Source organism: Lontra canadensis, unplaced genomic scaffold (assembly GCF_010015895.1).
Source record: "Lontra canadensis isolate GAN:19392208 unplaced genomic scaffold, GSC_riverotter_1.0 scaffold31, whole genome shotgun sequence".
NCBI lineage: Eukaryota > Metazoa > Chordata > Mammalia > Carnivora > Mustelidae > Lontra > Lontra canadensis.
This window is the reverse complement of record NW_022631025.1, coordinates 30,480-49,353: the sequence shown is the minus strand read 5'-3', so window position 1 is coordinate 49,353 and position 18,874 is coordinate 30,480. Positions and strand designations below refer to the sequence as shown.

Sequence of the window (18,874 nt, the reverse complement as noted above, 5' to 3'; positions counted from 1 at the left end):
AGACGTCAACGTCTCTCATGATTTTAGATACATACATTCTCAACAAAACAGTAGCAGAATGAACCCAGTGATGTATTAAAACAACTGTACATCATGACCACGGTGGGGATGGGGGTGGGGGGTGTCCTGGGGTTGCGAGGCTAGTTCCACATTCAAAACCAACCAGTGTCATCCATCAGACCGGTAGGCCAGACGGGCGAAATCACTTGCGCTCCTATTTCCTTCCATCCTGCTGTCTGCTTCTCAGAGAATCCAAACTTCATTGCCTTGCTAAGGTGACGTACCAACAATCCCACAGCATTAACTTAAGTTGACAAATGTAACAGAGAGATTTTAGATGGATTTTCTCTATGATTCATTACAAGGTAAGCGTGCCCAGTGCCGGTGCCACCGTTTAACATTGTTCTGGAGCTCCTGGGCAGTGCTGTGACAAAAGAAAAGGAAATAAGAAAAATAATGAACATCTACCTAGAGAAAGAAAACAAAAGAACCACCAAACCACAGTTGGGCCTTAGACAGCATGAGGGTTAGGGGCACTGACACGTATGCAGTAGAAAATCCCCATGACAGGCTGGACCCCACCCCCATCTGCCAAACTCAACCATTAATAGCCCACTGCTGACCAGAAGCCTTACCAATAACACAGCCAATTAACACATATTTTGTGTGTTAGGTACTGAACTTTGACAATAAAGTAGGCCAGAGGAAAGAAAATGATATTAAAAAATCATAAGAAAAATACTTTTATAGTACTGGGTTGTATTTACTGGAAAAAACTACATAAAAGAGGACCCATGCAATTCGAACCCACGCTGTTTAAATGTCAGCTGTGTTAGAAAATGTGCAGGAGTTCGGCAAGTTTTCCAGACCAGTTTTCAAAATCAATGGTCCTGTGCTCCCTGGGGCAGCACATACATTAAAATCAGAACAATACAGAGGTAAGCACGGCCCCCACGCAAGGATGACCCTCTGGCTGGTGAACTGTTCCAAGTCTCTGTTAGAGAAGGTGCCTGTGGCCGGCACCGTGTTCTACGTTACGTGCTGAACCACCACATTGTACACCTGAAACCAGTACCACACCGTATGTTAACGAACTGGAATTTAAACGAAAACTTGGGCGAGAGAAAGGAAAACAAAAAACAACAGATGGTCTTTCTCTATGCCAGCAATAACTCTACTAAATATAATAAAAGATACAAATTACGATGGCTAAAAATATTAAATATCTAGAAATTATAAAAGAATCCAAAATCCGACTGTGGGGAAACAAAACTCTGACACAGGAGATGGCAGTTTCGAATGAACACGACAAACCCACGTGCTTACACGCGTGTCCGTGTTTAATGCTGTGAGATGTGACTCCTCCTCATGTCGTCTATGAGTGAAAAGCAGGGTCAGCCGAAATTCCGGCTGGGATTTTTCAGAGGAACTCAACAAAATTATTTAAAAATACATATAAAGACATAAAAATCTATGAATATCAAAGTAAATTTTAGAGAAAACAAAGGGTGGGTGTGTCCTGCCAGATGTTGAAGGACCATATTTTATTTTACTTTTTTATTTTTCATTTTTTTTAAGATTTTATTTATTTATTTGTTAGAGAAAGAGAGAGAGAGCATGAGCACAGGCAGACAGAGTGGCAGGCAGAGGCAGAGGGGGAAGCAGGCTCCCCGCTGAGCAAGGAGCCCGATGTGGGACTCGATCCCAGGACGCTGGGATCATGACCTAAGCCGAAGGCAGCCGTTTACCCAACTGAGCCACCCAGGCGTCCCTTTACTTTTTTATTTTTTAAACATTTTATTTATTTACTTGAGAAAGAGAATGAGAGAGAGGCGGGGAGGCCAGAGGGACAAGCAGACGCCCACTGAGCAAGGAGCCCAATGCTGGGCTCGATCCCAAGACCCTGAGATCACGACCCGCCAGTCAGACACTTAACTGACTGAGCCACCCAGGGGCCCGAGGGCCGTATTTTAACAAAGACATATTGAAGCTGGCGCAGGAACAGGTGAACAGGCTGGGAGAAAATGACAGTTGGAAGATGATCCACACGTCTGTACGAGACTCGGTATAAGATGAACTATAAAAATAAATTAATGGGGGAACAACAGACTGTTTAGAGAACGACTTGGGATTATGGAATACAGAAGAAAAATAAAATTGGGCCCCTCCCTAATCCCGGACCCAGGAGCAGACTCTAGATAAAGCCCCGAACATGAAAGACAGAGACTAGAAATCAACAGACAGCAAACAATGCTAAAAAGTCCTCAAACAAAAGCATAAACTGTAAGAAAAAGAGGTCAATGGCTCTCATTACCTCAAAATTCCCGTTTCTGCCCAGTGAGAGCGAAGACACAGATGGCAGGTCTGTTAACAACACAGCTGCGTGAAACTATACAGGGTCACGGCCTGGCATCCACTGGGAGCTCCTAGGAAAATAAACCAGGGAAGGGGTAATTCAAATAGAAGAATGGGGAAAGGATATGTACAAAGCATTTTCAAAACGGGAGATCCTAATTATGACTTCAGGCTGATAAATGAGGAAATGCGGGCATAAACTTATTTAGGGCAGTGTTTTATTCTCCAGAAGGAACAGAGGGGAAATGCTTGAAGGGGTTGCCTCCTGGGAGTGTGGCTGAGCGTGGGCGCTGCTGGGGTGGAAATCCTTCAGTACAATTTGATTTTTTAACCCTGTGCTTGTTTTACTTTGCTGACATTTTGAAATTCAATTTTTTTTTTTTTTTGAGAGAGAGAGAGAGAGAGAGAGCGAGAGCGAGAGAGCACTCCAGAGCAGGGAGGGCAGAGCAAGAGGGAGAGGAAGAGAGAGAAGTTTAAGTAGGCTCCATGCGCAGCGTGGGCTTCGATCTCCAGAACCTTGAGATCACAGCCCGAGCTGAAATCAGGCGCCAGATGCTTAGCTGACTGAGCCACTCAGGGACCCCACAAGGGTCTACTTTACATCAAGAGGTCATAAAGGCAAAAACCCACCCGATCTCTGGGGGAACCCGTTCCTTGCCACTTGCAGCTCCTGGGGTTGCTGGTGTCCCTCTGCCTGTCTTCATACAGCCTGCCCCCCCGGGGTGACCTCGTGTGCCTGGGGGGCACCTTCTTTTGCTTCTTAGAAGGACACGTGTGGGGGCGTTGGGGACCCACCATTGTACTCCATGGCCATCTCATCTCAAAGTCCTTAACTGTATCTGTGATAGAGTTATCTGTGATATCAGATACACAAACCCCTTTTCCAGAGAAGGCAAATCTACAAGTTCCAGGGATCGGGACTTGATTCTCTGGGTGGCCGTCGTCTGATCTACAAGACGCGGTTCTCTCAGCAACATTTGTGGAGAAGATGGCCCTTTTCCTTGTGAATCAGGACTTGGGCACTGCTGAAACCAACTGACCAGAAATGTAAGGGTTGATTCCTGAACGCTCAACTCTGCTCCACGGATACCCCCCCGCCCCAGTCCGTAACGTCTTGCTGACTGCACTACCACGGTAACTCTTTAAATTAGGTCATTCAAACCCTTCAACTTTACTCTTCTTTTTAAATATTGTTTTGGCTACTATAGGTCTCTATTTTCATATGAATTTTAGGATCAGCTTGTTGATTTCTGCATAAAATCTGCAGGAATTTTGGTCAGGACGGCACTGAATCTGTACGTCAATGTGGGAAATCCTCCAGTCCAGGAACACGGAATGTCTCTCCATTTATTTAAATCTTTAATTTCTCGTAGCAATATTCTCTACTTTTTATACTTTTCAGCGTACAGGTCTTACAGCTATTGTTAAATTTGCCTACTTATTTTAACGCTATCATTCATGGTATTGTTTCCTTAATTTCGTTTCGCAACGCTGCTGATGCACAGAAATACGATTCATCCTCATGTATTGGTCTGGCATCGCCTGGTCTCCTTAAACACACTTGTTACTGCAGCTCTTCAACCAATGCCTTGAGTTTCTAATATAGTGTCATCCGCAAATGAACTTACTTCCTTTTTCCGGTCTAATTCCTTCCCCGCTCCTCACTGCACAGGCCAGATTCTGCAGACAAACTGTGACTGGCAGTTAGGACTTTTTGTACCCATGTTCAGGAGGGAAATGCATTAGTTTTCTTTTCTTGTAGTCTGTCGGGCTTTGGTATCACAGGAATCAGATAGGATGAACAGAGACGTTCCCATCGCCTCCATTTTTCCTGAAATAAACCTGTGAATCATCGGTATTGCTTGTTTTCTAAACGTTAGACAGAATTTACTAGTAAAGCCATCTGGATTTGGACGTTTTTGGGAGAAGATGTGAAATGACTAATTCAACGTATTTGTTACACTTTACTCAGATTTTTCTTATAGAATTTGTTAGTCTGTGTCTTCCTCGTTCACGTTGTCTAATTTGCTGGCATAAACTTGTAATATTCTTCTACAATCTTTTTAATTTCTCTGGGACTGGTGGCGCGGTCGTCCCTCCAGGCCCTCACCTGCTAACCTGTGTCTTCTCGGCTACTTTCTTGGCCAATCCTGCAGGGCTTGTCAACAGTTTCACTGATTTCCTCTATTTTTCTGTTTTATTTCCTCTATGCTTTATTTTCTCCCTTCAGGCCTCGTTTGCTCTTCTTCTTCCAGTGTCTTAGGGGAGCAGCTTAGGAGACTGACTGGCAACGTTCCTCTCTTTCCTGACACGGGCATTTAGAGCTACGGACCCTTCTGGCCCCTGCTCTCGCGCCGTCACATGAACTCCTCCACGAGTCGGTTCGGCAGGTTTAAGCAGCTTCCCTTGCGACGCCCCTTGGATGGCGGACTTGCGCTGCCGCAGCCTTTCCGGTTCTCCTCTGAGAATCTCCGACTTCATTGTGCTGCGTTTTTCTATGGTTTCCATCTTTTTAAATTTACTGAGACTTGGTCCCAGCCCCGCGTGCGGCTTAGCGCAGAGGCGCCGTGCAGCGGGAGGCCGAGGGCCGCAGGCTCCTGGCGGGCGGCGGCACGGACGCAGGCGGGTTTGCGCGAGCTGCTTCCCGCGCCGCCCAGGCCCTCCTCGCGTCCTTCCCGCTGGCTGTTCCGTCAGCGGCGACGGCGGGTTTGCTCGCGTCTCCGACTGTTCCGGTTACATTATCTGCTCTTGCAGTCACGCTAGCTCCGCGTCAGGGAGGTTAGGTCGCGCCTTCAGGAGCATTTTCACCTCCAACCGTTGTGTTTTCACTACGCGGACACTTTGCATCATTCCAAGGCGTCGCTATCTGCACTAGTATCTCGTCCTCAGAGCCTTTCTGATACGGACACTGGTCACTCGAGCGTGCGGCTCTCCGTGCGCGGCACATCGCTCACCTCCGGACGTTCTGTGTCCCCGAACGTGGTGTGTCCCGGCCCGGCCTGTTTCTGCGAAGCCGGACACCCTCGGCCCCTGATGAAGTGTCCTGCCCGTTTCCGTTCTAACGCGGCCGCCTCCACGGTGAGTTGCGCTTCTGCTGCTGTTTCTCGCCGATTTTGTACCCGTTCTTCCTTGCGTCGCTTTCTTTCGTGTTCAATACTGCTCCACTTCCTATTCTCAGTCTGATTTCCCCAGTCATTTCCCGCCGCAACGGGGCGGTCCCCGGCAGAGTCCTCAGGAGGGGCTCGTGAACAGTACTGAGCTCCAACCTAAAACTGTTTCCTACCAACTCCTCACCTGAAAGGCTGCTTTTCTGGACACTTCACATTTCTTTTCCCCTCAACTCTCCGCACAGGGCTGTTTTCTACGTTGCGTCTCAGACGTTTTACTCCACGTGTGCTCCCCCATCATTAAACCTCCCAGCCCCTCCTCCTCTTCACGAGACAGTGGGTAAGATCACGAAGGCTCGGTCTTCTCTACAACAAAACCCATACTGCCCATGTGTGTTAGGAGTGATTTCATTTGATGTCCTCATAAGGACCGTGTTTTGGGAAGACAGAGATAACGGAGACGGACTTGGCCATAATCGTCCTCACACATCCTGTCGTCTGGGATGCTACGGTTTTGCGTCCACAAGGAAAGATGGCGTCAGGCCTACACATCTGATTCTTATCTTCTTCCGTGGATTTAAAAATGCACATTATAATATTTCTGTTATTGAAATGCAGCCTACAACTGGCACAGTGCCCTTCAGTGGTACATAAACAAATGTGTGCGGCCCCGTGTGTGGAGATCCAGCTTTGAAATACTGCTCTTTTCTGTCCCTACTTGTCCGGAGCCCGTTTCCTGAGCTGGAGCCTGGCTGTAGACGACAGCCGGGGAGCAGTCACCTGGCTCTTCCCACCCCGCGGGCACCTGCGCCAAGTGAAAACAGTCCCCCGGTGGCTTCCGTGCTGCTTGCCCCAGCCAGGTCACAGACAGAGCCCTCCAGAACCTCGAAGTCTCCGAGAAACGTGTGCCCTGCTTCAGAGTTGAGAGCGGTTTTCCCTCAGCATCCTGCCTCACTTTTACACGACTGTGGTTCCTAGCGTGTCTGTTTTGTGGCGTATATAACTGGATGTTGGTCACTGTGTAGTTTTAAAAGAAAGACTTTAGTTTTGCTTTTTTCTTCAAAATGCTGATTTTCCCAAGGGCTGAAGTTAACCACCGTGTGTTGTTTCCACCTTCTTTCCGGGAGCTTCTGTCATTTTTAAAACACAGCAATGACTATCTAGATGGTGAAATGGTGACTCAGAAAATATTACACAAACATCTGCAAAGTTGCTGTCACCATCTGCCAGTGCCAGCAACAGCTCAGAGCGGCCCAGGGGCGACCGGCAGGAACCCACAGAAGCCCAGGTACTACACACTGAAGAAAGGCACTAAGACATCTAATGAGTATTTTCTAAACAGACACCGAGAATACTACCCAGTGTACGCAAAAAAGTCAAGAGACTATTCTGTTGAACATATTACACGTGCAAATGGACTGGTTATTAGGAATGTAGGTTTATTTCATTAAAAAATAAAGGAAAAGATTCATCCCCAAAGACAGTCCCGTGTCCTTCAAAGCAGCAGCAATCACAAGGCACGTGCGTACAAAATACCTCCAGCAAAGCAGAAACTAAACATTAAAAATAGGTTATTCAAGCAGACGTTGAAGACCATTTGTTACTATGAACACACTGTAACAAGGGCATTCTTACACATTTTTTTAAACAATTTTATTCCTTTACCTTTACTAAGACAAGAATCAATGGTTTAGTATTTACGCACTACCCCGTGGCACCCAGAACAAACGTTTATACCACCGAGCCTGGTTTGCCAAAGAAAAAACAGCTGAAGAACAATTTAAAAACGTTAGGTTTAGTGCGTTCACATTTTCAGATATTTGAAATCCGTAAGCTAACAGGAAAAGTAAATTTCCTTCACTTTGAAAAAGACTGTCGTTACGTGTCCTCAGGCAAACCCACTCCACAAAAAAGGACTACATTCCGGATATTCTAAAATATCAAGGACATGATTTCTATTCTGGGAACATCACAGTGACCCTCTTCCTAAAACAGATTAGAAGTCAACACATAATAAATGTGAAGGCCAATTCCATTAAAATAAAGCAGTACTCGACTTAAATTATTGATCACTTAAGAAATACAGTGACTACTCACTCCCTGGTTAGGATGTTGGATTAGGTATTAGAAATGGGGTAACAGCAATATTTAGTGTATGTAAAAATTCTGGGATTCAAATACATTACGACGAAAAGTTTGTCATAATCACACAAAAGTGTTTCCTTACACATCAGCCGCCGCGGAGCTGCGCTGGACGAGGGCTGAATGAGATGTGGTTGAGTCAGGCCCTCGAGAAGGGGGCTGTGTCCCAGCCGGACGGGCGTCCCTCCAGCGCGAGTGCTGCAGAGACGTAACTCGAGAAACACTACGGACTGCTGCTCGCTCTCTGCCGCTGGAGGGAGGTGAACTGAAGCTCCGTTTTTAAACAACAAAAAAGAATATAAAATACTAGTACAGTAGAACACTTAAATAGTACTAAATAGCACAATTTAAATACCAGTTATCTGCTGTCATTAGTTCTCTTCTTAAAAAAAAATCCGTTCCTGGACTTTCAGTGTGTTTCCTTTTTAAAGCTAGCCAGCATCCTCCTCGCGGTTGGGTGGCAAGTCCGCACCCACGCAGCCGGCGGCCACCCCCGCAGGTCCCCGCAGGCCCCGCCCAGGTCACAAGGCAGTGACGCGGAGGCCCGTGCGTGTGCCGTGTGGCGGCCGCCCAGCAGGCCCGAGGCCCCGACCTAGAGCAGCACGGCCCGGGCCGCCTCCTTGATGGTGCGCGCGGCTCTCTCCAGCTCCTCGTCGGTCTGCTCCACCGTGACCACAACCCTGATGCTGAGAAATAACGACACAGGACATCGTCAGAGTCATCTCCGGCACCTGCTCCGGCCCGTCGAGTCCTACCGGGACGCGGCACGGCCAGCAGCGGGCCTGCCGTCTACAGCCCCCTCCTCACCGCGCGGTGCAGTGCGGCAGGGACCCTCCGTCCCACAGGCCTGGACGTGGACCGGCCAGGTCCAGAGTCCGCCTCTCCCCGCCCGACTGCGCCGGCAGCCTCGCCCGCCCCGTCATCTCCTGCCCCGGCAACGCTGGCCCGAAGCCGGAACTCAGCCCACTCAGGTCCGTGCCTGCACCCCACGCCCGTGGACGACTCAGTCACGTGAAGCTCGGGGACACGGAGGCAATGCAGAAACGGTTAGGTTTTCGGGAAACTGGAAACTACAACTATCGCTCTGACTGGCAGTTTTACCTCTTCTCCCCTCGCCCCTCTGCAAACACCCGTATCACCTGCCGGACATGGCACCGGGCTGGGCAGGGAGCGCCAAGGGCACAAAGCGAGTGTGGCCCGGGCTCCGGAAGCCGGGATCACAGCTCTGCCCGCGCGCGGTCAGACGCGAGGCGGCAGGGCCTTCAGCGCACCTCGGAGCTGCTGCCAGCGGTCGTCCAGAAGCCCTGCCTGGACCTCCACGTCTACACGGTGCTCGGGACTCGTGTCGCCCCGGAACCCCGTTCTTCAGGCTCCCTGTTCTCCAGGGCCCTCCGGCGTGTCCCTCTCAAGCTCATGCTCCGGCCCCCGCAAGCACCCGAGGGTCTGGACACCACTGCCCGCCCTGCTAGAAGGGGCACCCGCAAGTCTGAGAAACTTGACCACACTCTGAGGCCTGAGCACCGCCTGCTCTTGGCAGCCTGGGTCCCTTCCAAGCGGGCATGGACCGCGCCCTCCACCTCTGGCCTCGCCGACCCTGCGCTGCGGCCCTGAGCACTGCCGTGTCTCCATCCTCAGCTACACGGGAAGCGCTGAGGAACGAGCACCGTCTTAAATCAGGAGTCCAAGCGCTCCCCTCCACGGACGGCTTCTCGGACCTCTGCAGATCTTCCCCACTGTTGCCCTGTTTTCCCCTGGGTGGTTTATACGTGTTTGCCAGCTCAAGTGCCACACGGCGCTCCGGCCAGCTTTGGGGTCAAGACCACTGTCCGGACACGCCCCTCCCCCAGGTCGGCCCTCAGGGCGGACAGGGCCGGCACAGCGCGTGCAGCTTAGGGTCGTGGCAGACCTCTGTGGACCAGAGCTCAGTCCTGGGGCCTCACACATCTGAGTTAACTGAGGGAGTACAGTGAATCCTGGGGGGGCTTTACCGTTAAACGTTTTTAAATGGCTGGTTTAAGAAGAGAAAACAGACGGCGTACGGCGTAGCACGGGACACTCTTCCGTATCCCGTGACAGCCTTCCAAACATCCCCAGAACAGAACACATTTTATACAGACTTCTGAAAGGAGGAAACACAGGCCCAGTCACACGGTAACGTCCACCAACCTTGGAGGAGGGAGGCACTTCTCTTCCTTCTCCAGGTAGCGTGCCTGCGTTAACGCGATGCTTCTGTTCATGCACTGCAGGAAGAAGAGGGACACGTTTGCAAGCTGGCTGCGGCCACTGTGGTCATTACAACAGGAACGGCCTCTGAGATGCTGTCCGTAACCGCAGCGCTCATTCATTTTTCCAGTTACAACTATGAGAAGGCAAAACGGCGACACCAGGACCCCATCCCGAGCGGCCCCAAGCGGCATGACCGTCCCACGGCGGCCTCCGCTCCACGCCGCCCAGCCGTGTGGCTGCCTGCCACTGTGAGACAGGGCCAGTGCCACCGAGACTCCACTTTTAATCTTCCTCCACTCAAATAGCCACAGGTGGCTGGGACTTTCCATCTTAAGCAAAGCAGGAGTAGGACGTGGGGAAACAGTGACAGCAAAGTCCTGGACACCACCCCCAAGTCGGACTGCACAGTGACACCGGAGCGGTCTCAGAGACAGACCACCCCACGTCAAGCACCAGCAGCTCCTCGCATCCCACACCTGCCTTCAAGCAGGTCCTACCAGGCTGCAAGAGTCTGGTGTCCCCCACTGTTTGTGTCGCTTTTCCATACCATAACCATCTGTCAGTATTGTTTTAAAAATTCAAACATTCTCCCTCAAAATAAAGAAAGTATAAAAATCAGACTGAAGTCACGGTTTATCAGGGTTTCTTTCCGGGAGATGAAAATGTTCTCAAAGGATGGGGGTGTACAACCTTGTGAGTGTGCCCACAAACACTTGACTGCAGCACTTTAAAAGGATGCATTTTTTGGTCTGTGAATTATAAAAAAGCATCAGTCAGAGCCAGGGGACCGATAAAGGAAGGAACAAACATTTCCAGGGCTGGGCAGTGAGGGTGTCGGCCCGAAGAGGGGCCACGCCGTCCGCGGCCAGGCTGCCCTCCCAAGGCTACACACACCACCGGAAACCCCCAGCAGGCCACACCGCAGACGCTTACTGACGCAACAGCTGGAGTGTGCTGGAGGAGCTAACTCCTGAAAACATCTGGACTGGCTCTGCTCCTCGCCCTGGCCAGCTAAGAAACATAAACCACCGTCTTGTCCAGCCACTCAACAAGCACTTGGCAAGAGCTCCGTGTTCTGCAAAGCTCACGCGAGAGTCTCCGCTCTCCAGCACCGACCAGCAGTGAGGCAGAGCTTGGGACGAGGACGCAAGGACGGAGCTCTCTTTTTTTCGCAAATGCAGTTTCCAGACTGTGTTTTGTCCCTCCCCAGAGGCCCTGCTCCCGGATTCCGCGCTCATGAGGATTTCCTGGAGACAGCCGGTCTCGGGCTGGGGCCTCTGACGGAGTCTGGTCTCTGTGAGCTGTGTAGACTCTAGCCCTCTCTTCTGTCTCAGGACGAGCAACGCAAGCATGGCCTGCGTAGCCGATGCTCTTCTCGCCCACCCTCCGCAGTGTCTCTGGCACCAGTGGAAGGAACCCCACTGCCGGGGTCTCTCAGTGGAACGAGCGCCCCGGCCGCAGGGACGGCCCAGGTCCCGCAGCGTGGAACCGGGGCACACAGCCGTCCTGCGGGGGCCGGGTGAAGGAGCCTGGAGTGACGGGGGGTGTGGCTCCCGGAGGCTGCTCTGCAGAAGTCCGCGTCCGGCCCCACACCGGACAGTCTCAGCGCACAAGCTCGCCTGTCACAGAAGCCACCGTGACGGCTCTGCCTTGTACGCTGTGTCCATGAAGCCTGCGCTTAATTTACACACAATTCTGGTGCCGCACGGAAGCACAGGGATGCTGCACTTTCTCTCACGTCTGTTTGTGCTCGAGTGACATTGCGGTCCAAGTGCCGAGGTGGTAAAAGGTGCCTCTGGGATGTTTCATCCCGTGAGAAGGCGTCTGACTTTTCCCATTCTTGCAGAGCGGAACCCGAGGGAACACCTGTGGCATCTCTGCACTCGGAGGGCAAGAGTCACCGCGGCCCGACTGCTCATCATCACACATTTCCTCAGGTTCTGTGCCTGCTTTTGTTTTGTAAGATGACCGACTCCGGAGGGCCTGCGTGAAGCCCTCCACGATGCGTCCTTCTAAGTGACACAGTTCACACTGTAGGACGCCGGACAGCAAGCTGGGAAGCAGAGGCTGACGTCACCTGCGTCTCCATACTGAGCAGCCACGTGACCAGGGACAGAGGCGTGACCACGTGGCCACAGCCAGGCAAAGGCACTCTAGAAAGGACGGCCATCGCCCTGACGTCCGGTGGCACGGGCTCGGAGCGGGAGCCCCTGGAAGGAACCGTCCGGACGAGCAGGGCAGGGAGGCAGAATGCAGCCTGTTTCACTCTCGATGCACGCTAGCTGGGCCGCAGAACCAGGTAAAGGCGGGCCCCCCGGCCCCCTTCGCTCGCTCGCGGTGCCGCCTGGCCACTTCCAACCCTCTGCGAGGGAGGACAGCAAGGAGCCGCACGGAGCGAGTGAGCAGGGCCGGCTCCGGAGACATGGCTCTACTGAGCACAGATGGGCACACGGCCTTCCCCAGAGAGGCGCTTCTCAGTTAATAACAAAGTTACAATTAGTAGTAAATCACCTTCAGAAGATATTTAAATCAACCTCCAAATTAGGCCTGGGAAAGGAGCGAGCGGTCTGTCTTCCTTTCTGGTTACAAGACGATTCTGACCTGTCTCTGGGCTACGCTGGGGGTTCAGCCCAGACAGCTGGCCACCGCTCTGTGGGATCGTCGTGACTCATGACGCTACCCCCAACGCGTATGCAGGCCTGGCTCTGGACATGCTAAGCGAGTGGAAGGCTACCAGTCAGACGTTTAGACATTGCGTGGGTTCAGGGTAGAAGAACTACATACTTACATGATTTACAATCTCCTGAAGTAGTTTAACGTCTTTTTCTCGAGACCCGGTGCTGTCTGTGAGCTGTAGGTGAAACGCTGGAGAAAGGGACTCCCCCACCACTTTTAACCCAGAAATGCTGAAAGGAAACACACACACAAGCGTTAAGTCGCTTCTGGGCACAAGGATGTCCCACGTCTAAGTAACCGTCCGACATCTGCATTAATGAATGGAACAGCGGCTTGTGGCTTCTCCAGGAAGCGTCACGTGGCGGTTCCAGCCCCGAGAGGGACAGCTGAAATCCACACTCTTGCCCAGGCTCGCCAGTCTAGATCCTCCTGCAGGGCCGCTCTGGGAGTGTGGCTGGGAAGGCGATCGCTGTCCCGGCAGACGCCTCTGGCTCACTCCTGCAGGCCGCTCCCTGCTCCCTGGCCCACAGGCCCCCTCCTCCTCTGCCCGTCTCCCTACGCTCTGCAGCTGGTCAGGAAGCCAGGTCCCAGCCTGAGGACCGCCTCCTGGGGCCTCCCTCCCAAATCTCTCCTCTAGGGAAGCGTCTACACCCTTGTCTCCTATTACTGTTTCCTTCATGACTCATGATTGATAATGTGCCCCTGCTCATTACCTCAGTCTTTATTTGTATATCGTCCTTCCCAAATTACACGGATGACTTCTGACATTAAAAACACTGCATTTTGACCATCAGAAGTATGTTTAGATTATACAGTTCCCTTCTTATTTGCATGTTTTCTGTTAAGTTACTTGAATTATGACTATTTTCATCTTTCTTAGGATTTAACAGCACAGACATCTGTAGCTTCTCAGGTGAGGAGAGAGATTTCCTTAGGAGTGAAATCCTGCATTTTCAAATGTTTATTACAGATGGCAAGAGAACCGCAGCACAGGTTCATTCAAAGTTCATTTTTATCTGTTACTAGTAATAGTTTGATTTTTGACTCAACTCCTAGGCTACAAATGGTGACATATGACTATTTGAAATTGAGCTAAACATTTTAAAAATTTCTTAAAATAAAAAAAAAAAAGTGCTTTTATTTACTTATCTGAGAGAGCACAGCTGCACGAGCAGGGGGAGCAGAGGCAGAAGGAGGAAGCAGACTCCCCGCTGAGCAAGGAGCCCGAGGTAGGACTCGACCTCAGGACCCTGGGATCATGATCTGAACCGCAGGCAGATGCTTAACTGACTGAGCCACGCAGGGGCCCCGAGCTAACATTTTAGATTGCCTCTGGTTAGCTAGCTTCACTTAGAGAGCTCTGCTTCCCCCTCAGAATGAGATTAGCACAAAAGTACTTCGTAGCACACTTGACTCCTTCAGCACACTTAGGACTCACCAAGCTTTACTGAATGACTGGTGTGCGTCAAGCATCATGTGAGATGCCAGAAGCCAACTTCAACTGCCTTTAAAACCACCAATGAGCACTGCAATTTGTGTCTTCTTCCCTTAAATGTAATCAATCCTACTAGGACCTTTCAATAAACCAGGCTGCAGAACAGTGCACAAAAATACACCGTAATCAAATAGGGATTTACTCCAGAAGGCAAGCATGGTTTAACACCAGAAAAATTGTAACAATGTAATTCAGCAAAAATCTATGATTTTTTAAAAAGCCTCCAAATCCAGGAATAATTTGATAAATACCATGTACAGAAAACTTTCAGTATGAAATTTCATACTTACTGAAGAAATGCTTTTGTACTGGGAATGACGGAGGCATCACCACTATGACAGAAGATGTCAATAGTGTGTTAGCGACCTACACCAACGCAGTAAGAGAAGAAAAAGAACTAAGATGTCCCAAGAAGCTGGCAGGAAGACAGAACCACAGGACTCTTATATACATCATCATGAACAGAATGAAACAAACCACTAGGAGTCTGGAAAGACTGCTGGACAGGAGATCATGAGGACAAAGTGCAAACTCCAGAGAAGACTGGCTACAAGGAGAAGCGACAACTGGCAGCTCATGGAAAAGGTGGGGTCTTCGAGGGAAAGAGGCAGTTAAGAGACAAGACGGTGGAGTGTACCCAGTGCTAATCAAATGACTCCGGAAAGGGTGACAAAAAAGAGGGGACAGCCAAAGGTGCTGGGCCCTTGATGGGGAAGAGCTACGATGGCAAGAGACAACTTCTCCAGTTGTAGCTCGATGGAAGACTGGTTCAGATGCCTGCGTGTGTACAGATTTGTGAGAGAAGAGGGAATCTGAGTGAAAGCAGTGGAGCCAGGCTGTGCGCTGACGGTGCTGCGTGGAGTAAGGGCGGGGCCTGAAGACCTGGGAGGAGACAAAGGCGGGAAAGAGTGGGGAAGGTGGAGCGCTGGCCTTACAAGGTGCACACACTGACACCACTAGACAGAATGAAGGGCCCCGAGTGTTCCTGAATTTATAGTGACTCGGACATGCTGTACGGTGCTGGCATATTAATATTTCATAAACCAAGTAACTGGAACCAACACGAATATTATCTCCTAACCATAAATCATGCAAGAAGAACTTTTGTTACTACCATGTAGACACACCCAGAACTTTAATTATTTCTGCCCTTGCTTTATCTGGAACAGCTGTGATCTGCTCATTTACTCACTGTCCTTGTCCTTTAGAAAAGCTTCCAGCTTCCACATCTGTCAACAGGTAGGACTTTCATGATTGAAAAGACATGTTTCCATCTTAGGAAAGGCAAAGGAAATACCTCGGGCAACGTGAGATCATCTTCTGTAAGACCAGGAATCTGCATGAAGGTGCCACCCACCTGAATTTTTTTCTCCATTCCAGAGAAATCTTAGAGTTTCTCTCGTGTAGTTAAGACAAACAAGTAAAAACTCCTCAGGTTCATGTCAATTTCACCTGTTTTTCTTGTATTAATTTAAAATAAAACTTTGTAACTATTTTCCAAAAATTATGGCCAGTATGAACCCAGCGTCAACTAATTCTACAGCATATAATGATATCATTTTATCTGTACAGATGGAAGCGATTCTCCCATGTTTACCCGAGTGTGGAGCATGTTTGGTGGTTATTTTCGCCTTGTACTGTCCGTATCACTATAATATCAGTGAGCTTCAGCCCTTTTTAGAAAAACAAAGTCATGGATCTTCAACCACAAATGGATGTTCTGGCTTCAAGCCCACAGACAAATTGGACTGAATGGAGTTTCTCCTTTTTTAGTTGTAATTCAGTTGAACTGATCTAAGCCTATTAAATATACTCAAAACCAAGAAGGTGACATTCAAAAATTTTCACAAGTTGTTTAAATATGGTGCAGACAGACTTTAAGTTGGTTGAAAATATAGAAAACTTACCCTTGTAAAGCTTTATGAATTCGTTCGCACTTTTCCTTCAGAACTAAAAAAATACCTGCATGAAGAAAAAATGCACTTGATAGTGTATCTAGAAGATGATATTACTAATCTAAAAATATTTTTAAAGATTTTTAAAGTTCATCCATTTAAAATGCTGCAAACCCTCCTGCAGACTACGAGCACACAGACAGGAACCCCTGGAGGCCCGAGCCCTGGTCACCGGCACATGTGTCCTGCCAGCTCCTCACTCAGTATCAGCAGAATCTGGGAGGAGGTTTTTCACACAAACAATGGCTCTTGTTCTCATCAGATTCTACAAAGAATCTGGCTAATAAAAGGGTACAAAAATATAACTCTCTGGACCCTTAACAATCTGGTAAAAGATAAACCCTGTAGTAATGTTTTCTATCTTTACCTTGATATCTACATATTCTATCCATGGAAAATTAAAAAACCAAAATATCTAGCAAGAAGCAAGAGCGCCAGGCCTTCTGAGAAGCAAGCTTATGAATGTGCCCCCAGAAACATTCATATTTCCTGATTCTCTGAACTAAAACTATTAAGAATTTAGGAGTTTTAAAAATTCTAAATTTAGAAACACCAGGTAAGGCTTGCTTTTCATTTCTGTTTTAGGCTTTGTGAGGAGTGCTATCAGAGCCTAAAGGCACATGTGAAATTTAGTCAAACTGGCCCAGTAAGGAACCTTTAACGGTTGGTAACCGGGTTTGGCCTTAGTACCAACTCGTGAGTCAAAGACTGAAGGGAAGAAACCAGACAAGCTATAAATCATATTACCGAGAACCAGCAGCGCACTTCAGCTAACTTCTCCAGTGACAACTAGCCCAGAGCTGCCCCTCCTCCTGGCACTGCCGCCCATCCTGGGAGCCAGCCCTGCTTTGGCTCTGGCTCGCCTCCTGGGCGGGGGAGCAGCTGTACACGAATTCCTGAGGCTGGATGACGTCTTCACTGCCATTCTCCCTGGGAATGCCGGGTAGTGCCATGCGGAGGCACAGCTCTGGGTGGTAAACACTTTCCCTCTAGCTAATTCCTCTGAAAGCACGCCAGCAGCCTGGCTGACGTCACCTGTGGTGCCTGGTGTCCTGGGCTCAGAAGATCATACCTGGATTCTCCTCCATGATATTGAGAGCCTCGATCGCAGCGGCAGCCAACAGCGGGGGGAGTGAGGCTGAAAAGCAGTACCCCTGGCCGGAAAGTCGCTGAGAAGAAACGCGCAAGTTAAAGACAGAGATATGCTGCTCTTTCTTTTTGGCTAAAAAACTTAACGGCACCAGATCTGCACCATCTCCGACTGGTGTGTACAAAGAGTCAAGTGCTAGGATCCACACTCGCACACAAGTTACACTTGTGACACAAATAAGACTTTCTTTCTTAAAAAGGGAGATAATTTCGAAAGTAAATACTGAGCGATTCTACTAATAAATCAACTTTTATATAAAAACTGTGGTAAACTAAGTCAGAATGAAATTCTGTGACTGGAAATCACATGCTGATAACTTCTCACCGTGACCAGGGCGACAACGAGTTTCAGTTTCTGCTTGTTTTCCGAAATGAACCCACCTGATGGTCAATCACAAACGACCTGCCACAGCAGAAACCTCCAACAGAAGCGAGCGAGTTCTCCATGTTGGCGCTGATGAGATCGATATCCTCAATCTGCCAAGAAAGTGGAACCGCAGTAGTCATTCCTCAATTTAAAGAAAAGTTGAAGACCGGCATCAAGCCTGCAGACAAAGGTTCGCATTGATCACATCAACATCTCGGTTAAACAAAGGATCAACCACACAAAAGTCATCGTCACAAGGAGAGATGTTTCAAAGTGCACCTCTGGAAGGCACTCACTTTACTCTTTTTGGCCATTTCATCATGCGCGCACGATTTATTCACAGTGGCAGGAGGGAGAAGTTAAAAGAAGATGAAATCCCAAACTGCTTCATACTAAAAATATTCAGAGGCATAAAGTAAAGTGGCCCAGCTGGCCTTCCCCCAGAAGGTGCTTGCGATAACACAAACTAATAGATCAGAGTTTTGAGCATTTTATCCCTACATTCAATTTACTTTCAACTTTTCAAAAATGAAACCAATTACTCTGTGCCCCGTGCGCTGCTGAGTCCCCAGCATCTTCTCAAGTCCGTGCCCCACTGACCCTCACCTTCTGCAGCAGCGTCAAGGGCCACCCCGGACACGCGGCAGCCATCAAAATCACTCACTGATGGCCGCGACGACAGGTGGTCTGAGTGTATCTGGGGGTTCCTAAATGGTCCACACACCCAACAAGGAAATCTGTGCACTCTTTTTAAGAAACCTCTTATTACGAAATTTCAGTCACATAATAAGTACAGAGGATAGAGAACAATTCTCACCGCCACGTTCAGTAATTACCAGCTCGTGGACCATCGTGCACCTCGCACTGCTAGCTCCTTGCTGCCCTCATCATCTCTCTGCAGCAAACCCCAGACTTCATAGCGTTCCAGCTGTAAACGTCTCAGTGCATTTCTAAAGAATATGGACCTTTCCAAAACCATAGTCACAAAACTATTAACACACCTAAAAAGTGAAAAATTTCTTAATATCGTCACATACTCTGTGTTCAAATACCTGTCTCACAAAGCTTGTTTCCTGCAGTATTTGCTGGAATCAGGACCCAAATAAGGTCCATATTATGCACTTTTCCTCACTGCATTTATCACCAAATGTCTGTCTGTCTTTGAGGAGAATGCGTCAGTCTAATTTTGTGTGATATTTGTCCGGCTCTCCATTTTTCTCTGGACTGAACTGCAGGTGGGATACAGGTAATCTCTGATGATTTTCCATGGTCTTTAGTTCAACTTCTTAACACAGGTTGCGAAACTTTTATGCACAGGATTTGCAGGGAAGTTCCCTTCATCCCACCAGTCACGCAGGGGCGGGTGAAGACAGGTCCCGCGGACAGGCTGACGTTGCTTCCC

General features: G+C 49.3%; 1 protein-coding gene and 1 non-coding gene across 2 annotated transcripts in view; one reads left to right on the top strand and one right to left on the bottom strand.

Annotated features, from left to right (window-relative positions):
• The first annotated feature begins 892 nt into the window (after nucleotides 1-892).
• LOC116873112 lies at nucleotides 893-996 on the top strand. Its single transcript, XR_004383747.1, has one exon. It is a non-coding gene; the product is annotated as a U6 spliceosomal RNA (small nuclear RNA).
• Nucleotides 997-7,862: 6,866 nt separating this feature from the next.
• SPTLC1 (serine palmitoyltransferase long chain base subunit 1) overlaps nucleotides 7,863-18,874 on the bottom strand; it is a 38,938-nt gene continuing 27,926 nt past the window's right edge. The window contains exons 11-16 of the mRNA XM_032866708.1: nucleotides 17,487-17,582; nucleotides 17,029-17,125; nucleotides 15,909-15,963; nucleotides 12,619-12,736; nucleotides 9,771-9,844; nucleotides 7,863-8,290 (exon numbers count right to left, since the gene is read on the bottom strand). Of these exons, the coding sequence (XP_032722599.1) occupies nucleotides 8,197-8,290; nucleotides 9,771-9,844; nucleotides 12,619-12,736; nucleotides 15,909-15,963; nucleotides 17,029-17,125; nucleotides 17,487-17,582 (534 nt within the window). The 3' untranslated portion in view covers nucleotides 7,863-8,196. The remainder of the gene's footprint in view (nucleotides 8,291-9,770; nucleotides 9,845-12,618; nucleotides 12,737-15,908; nucleotides 15,964-17,028; nucleotides 17,126-17,486; nucleotides 17,583-18,874) is intronic.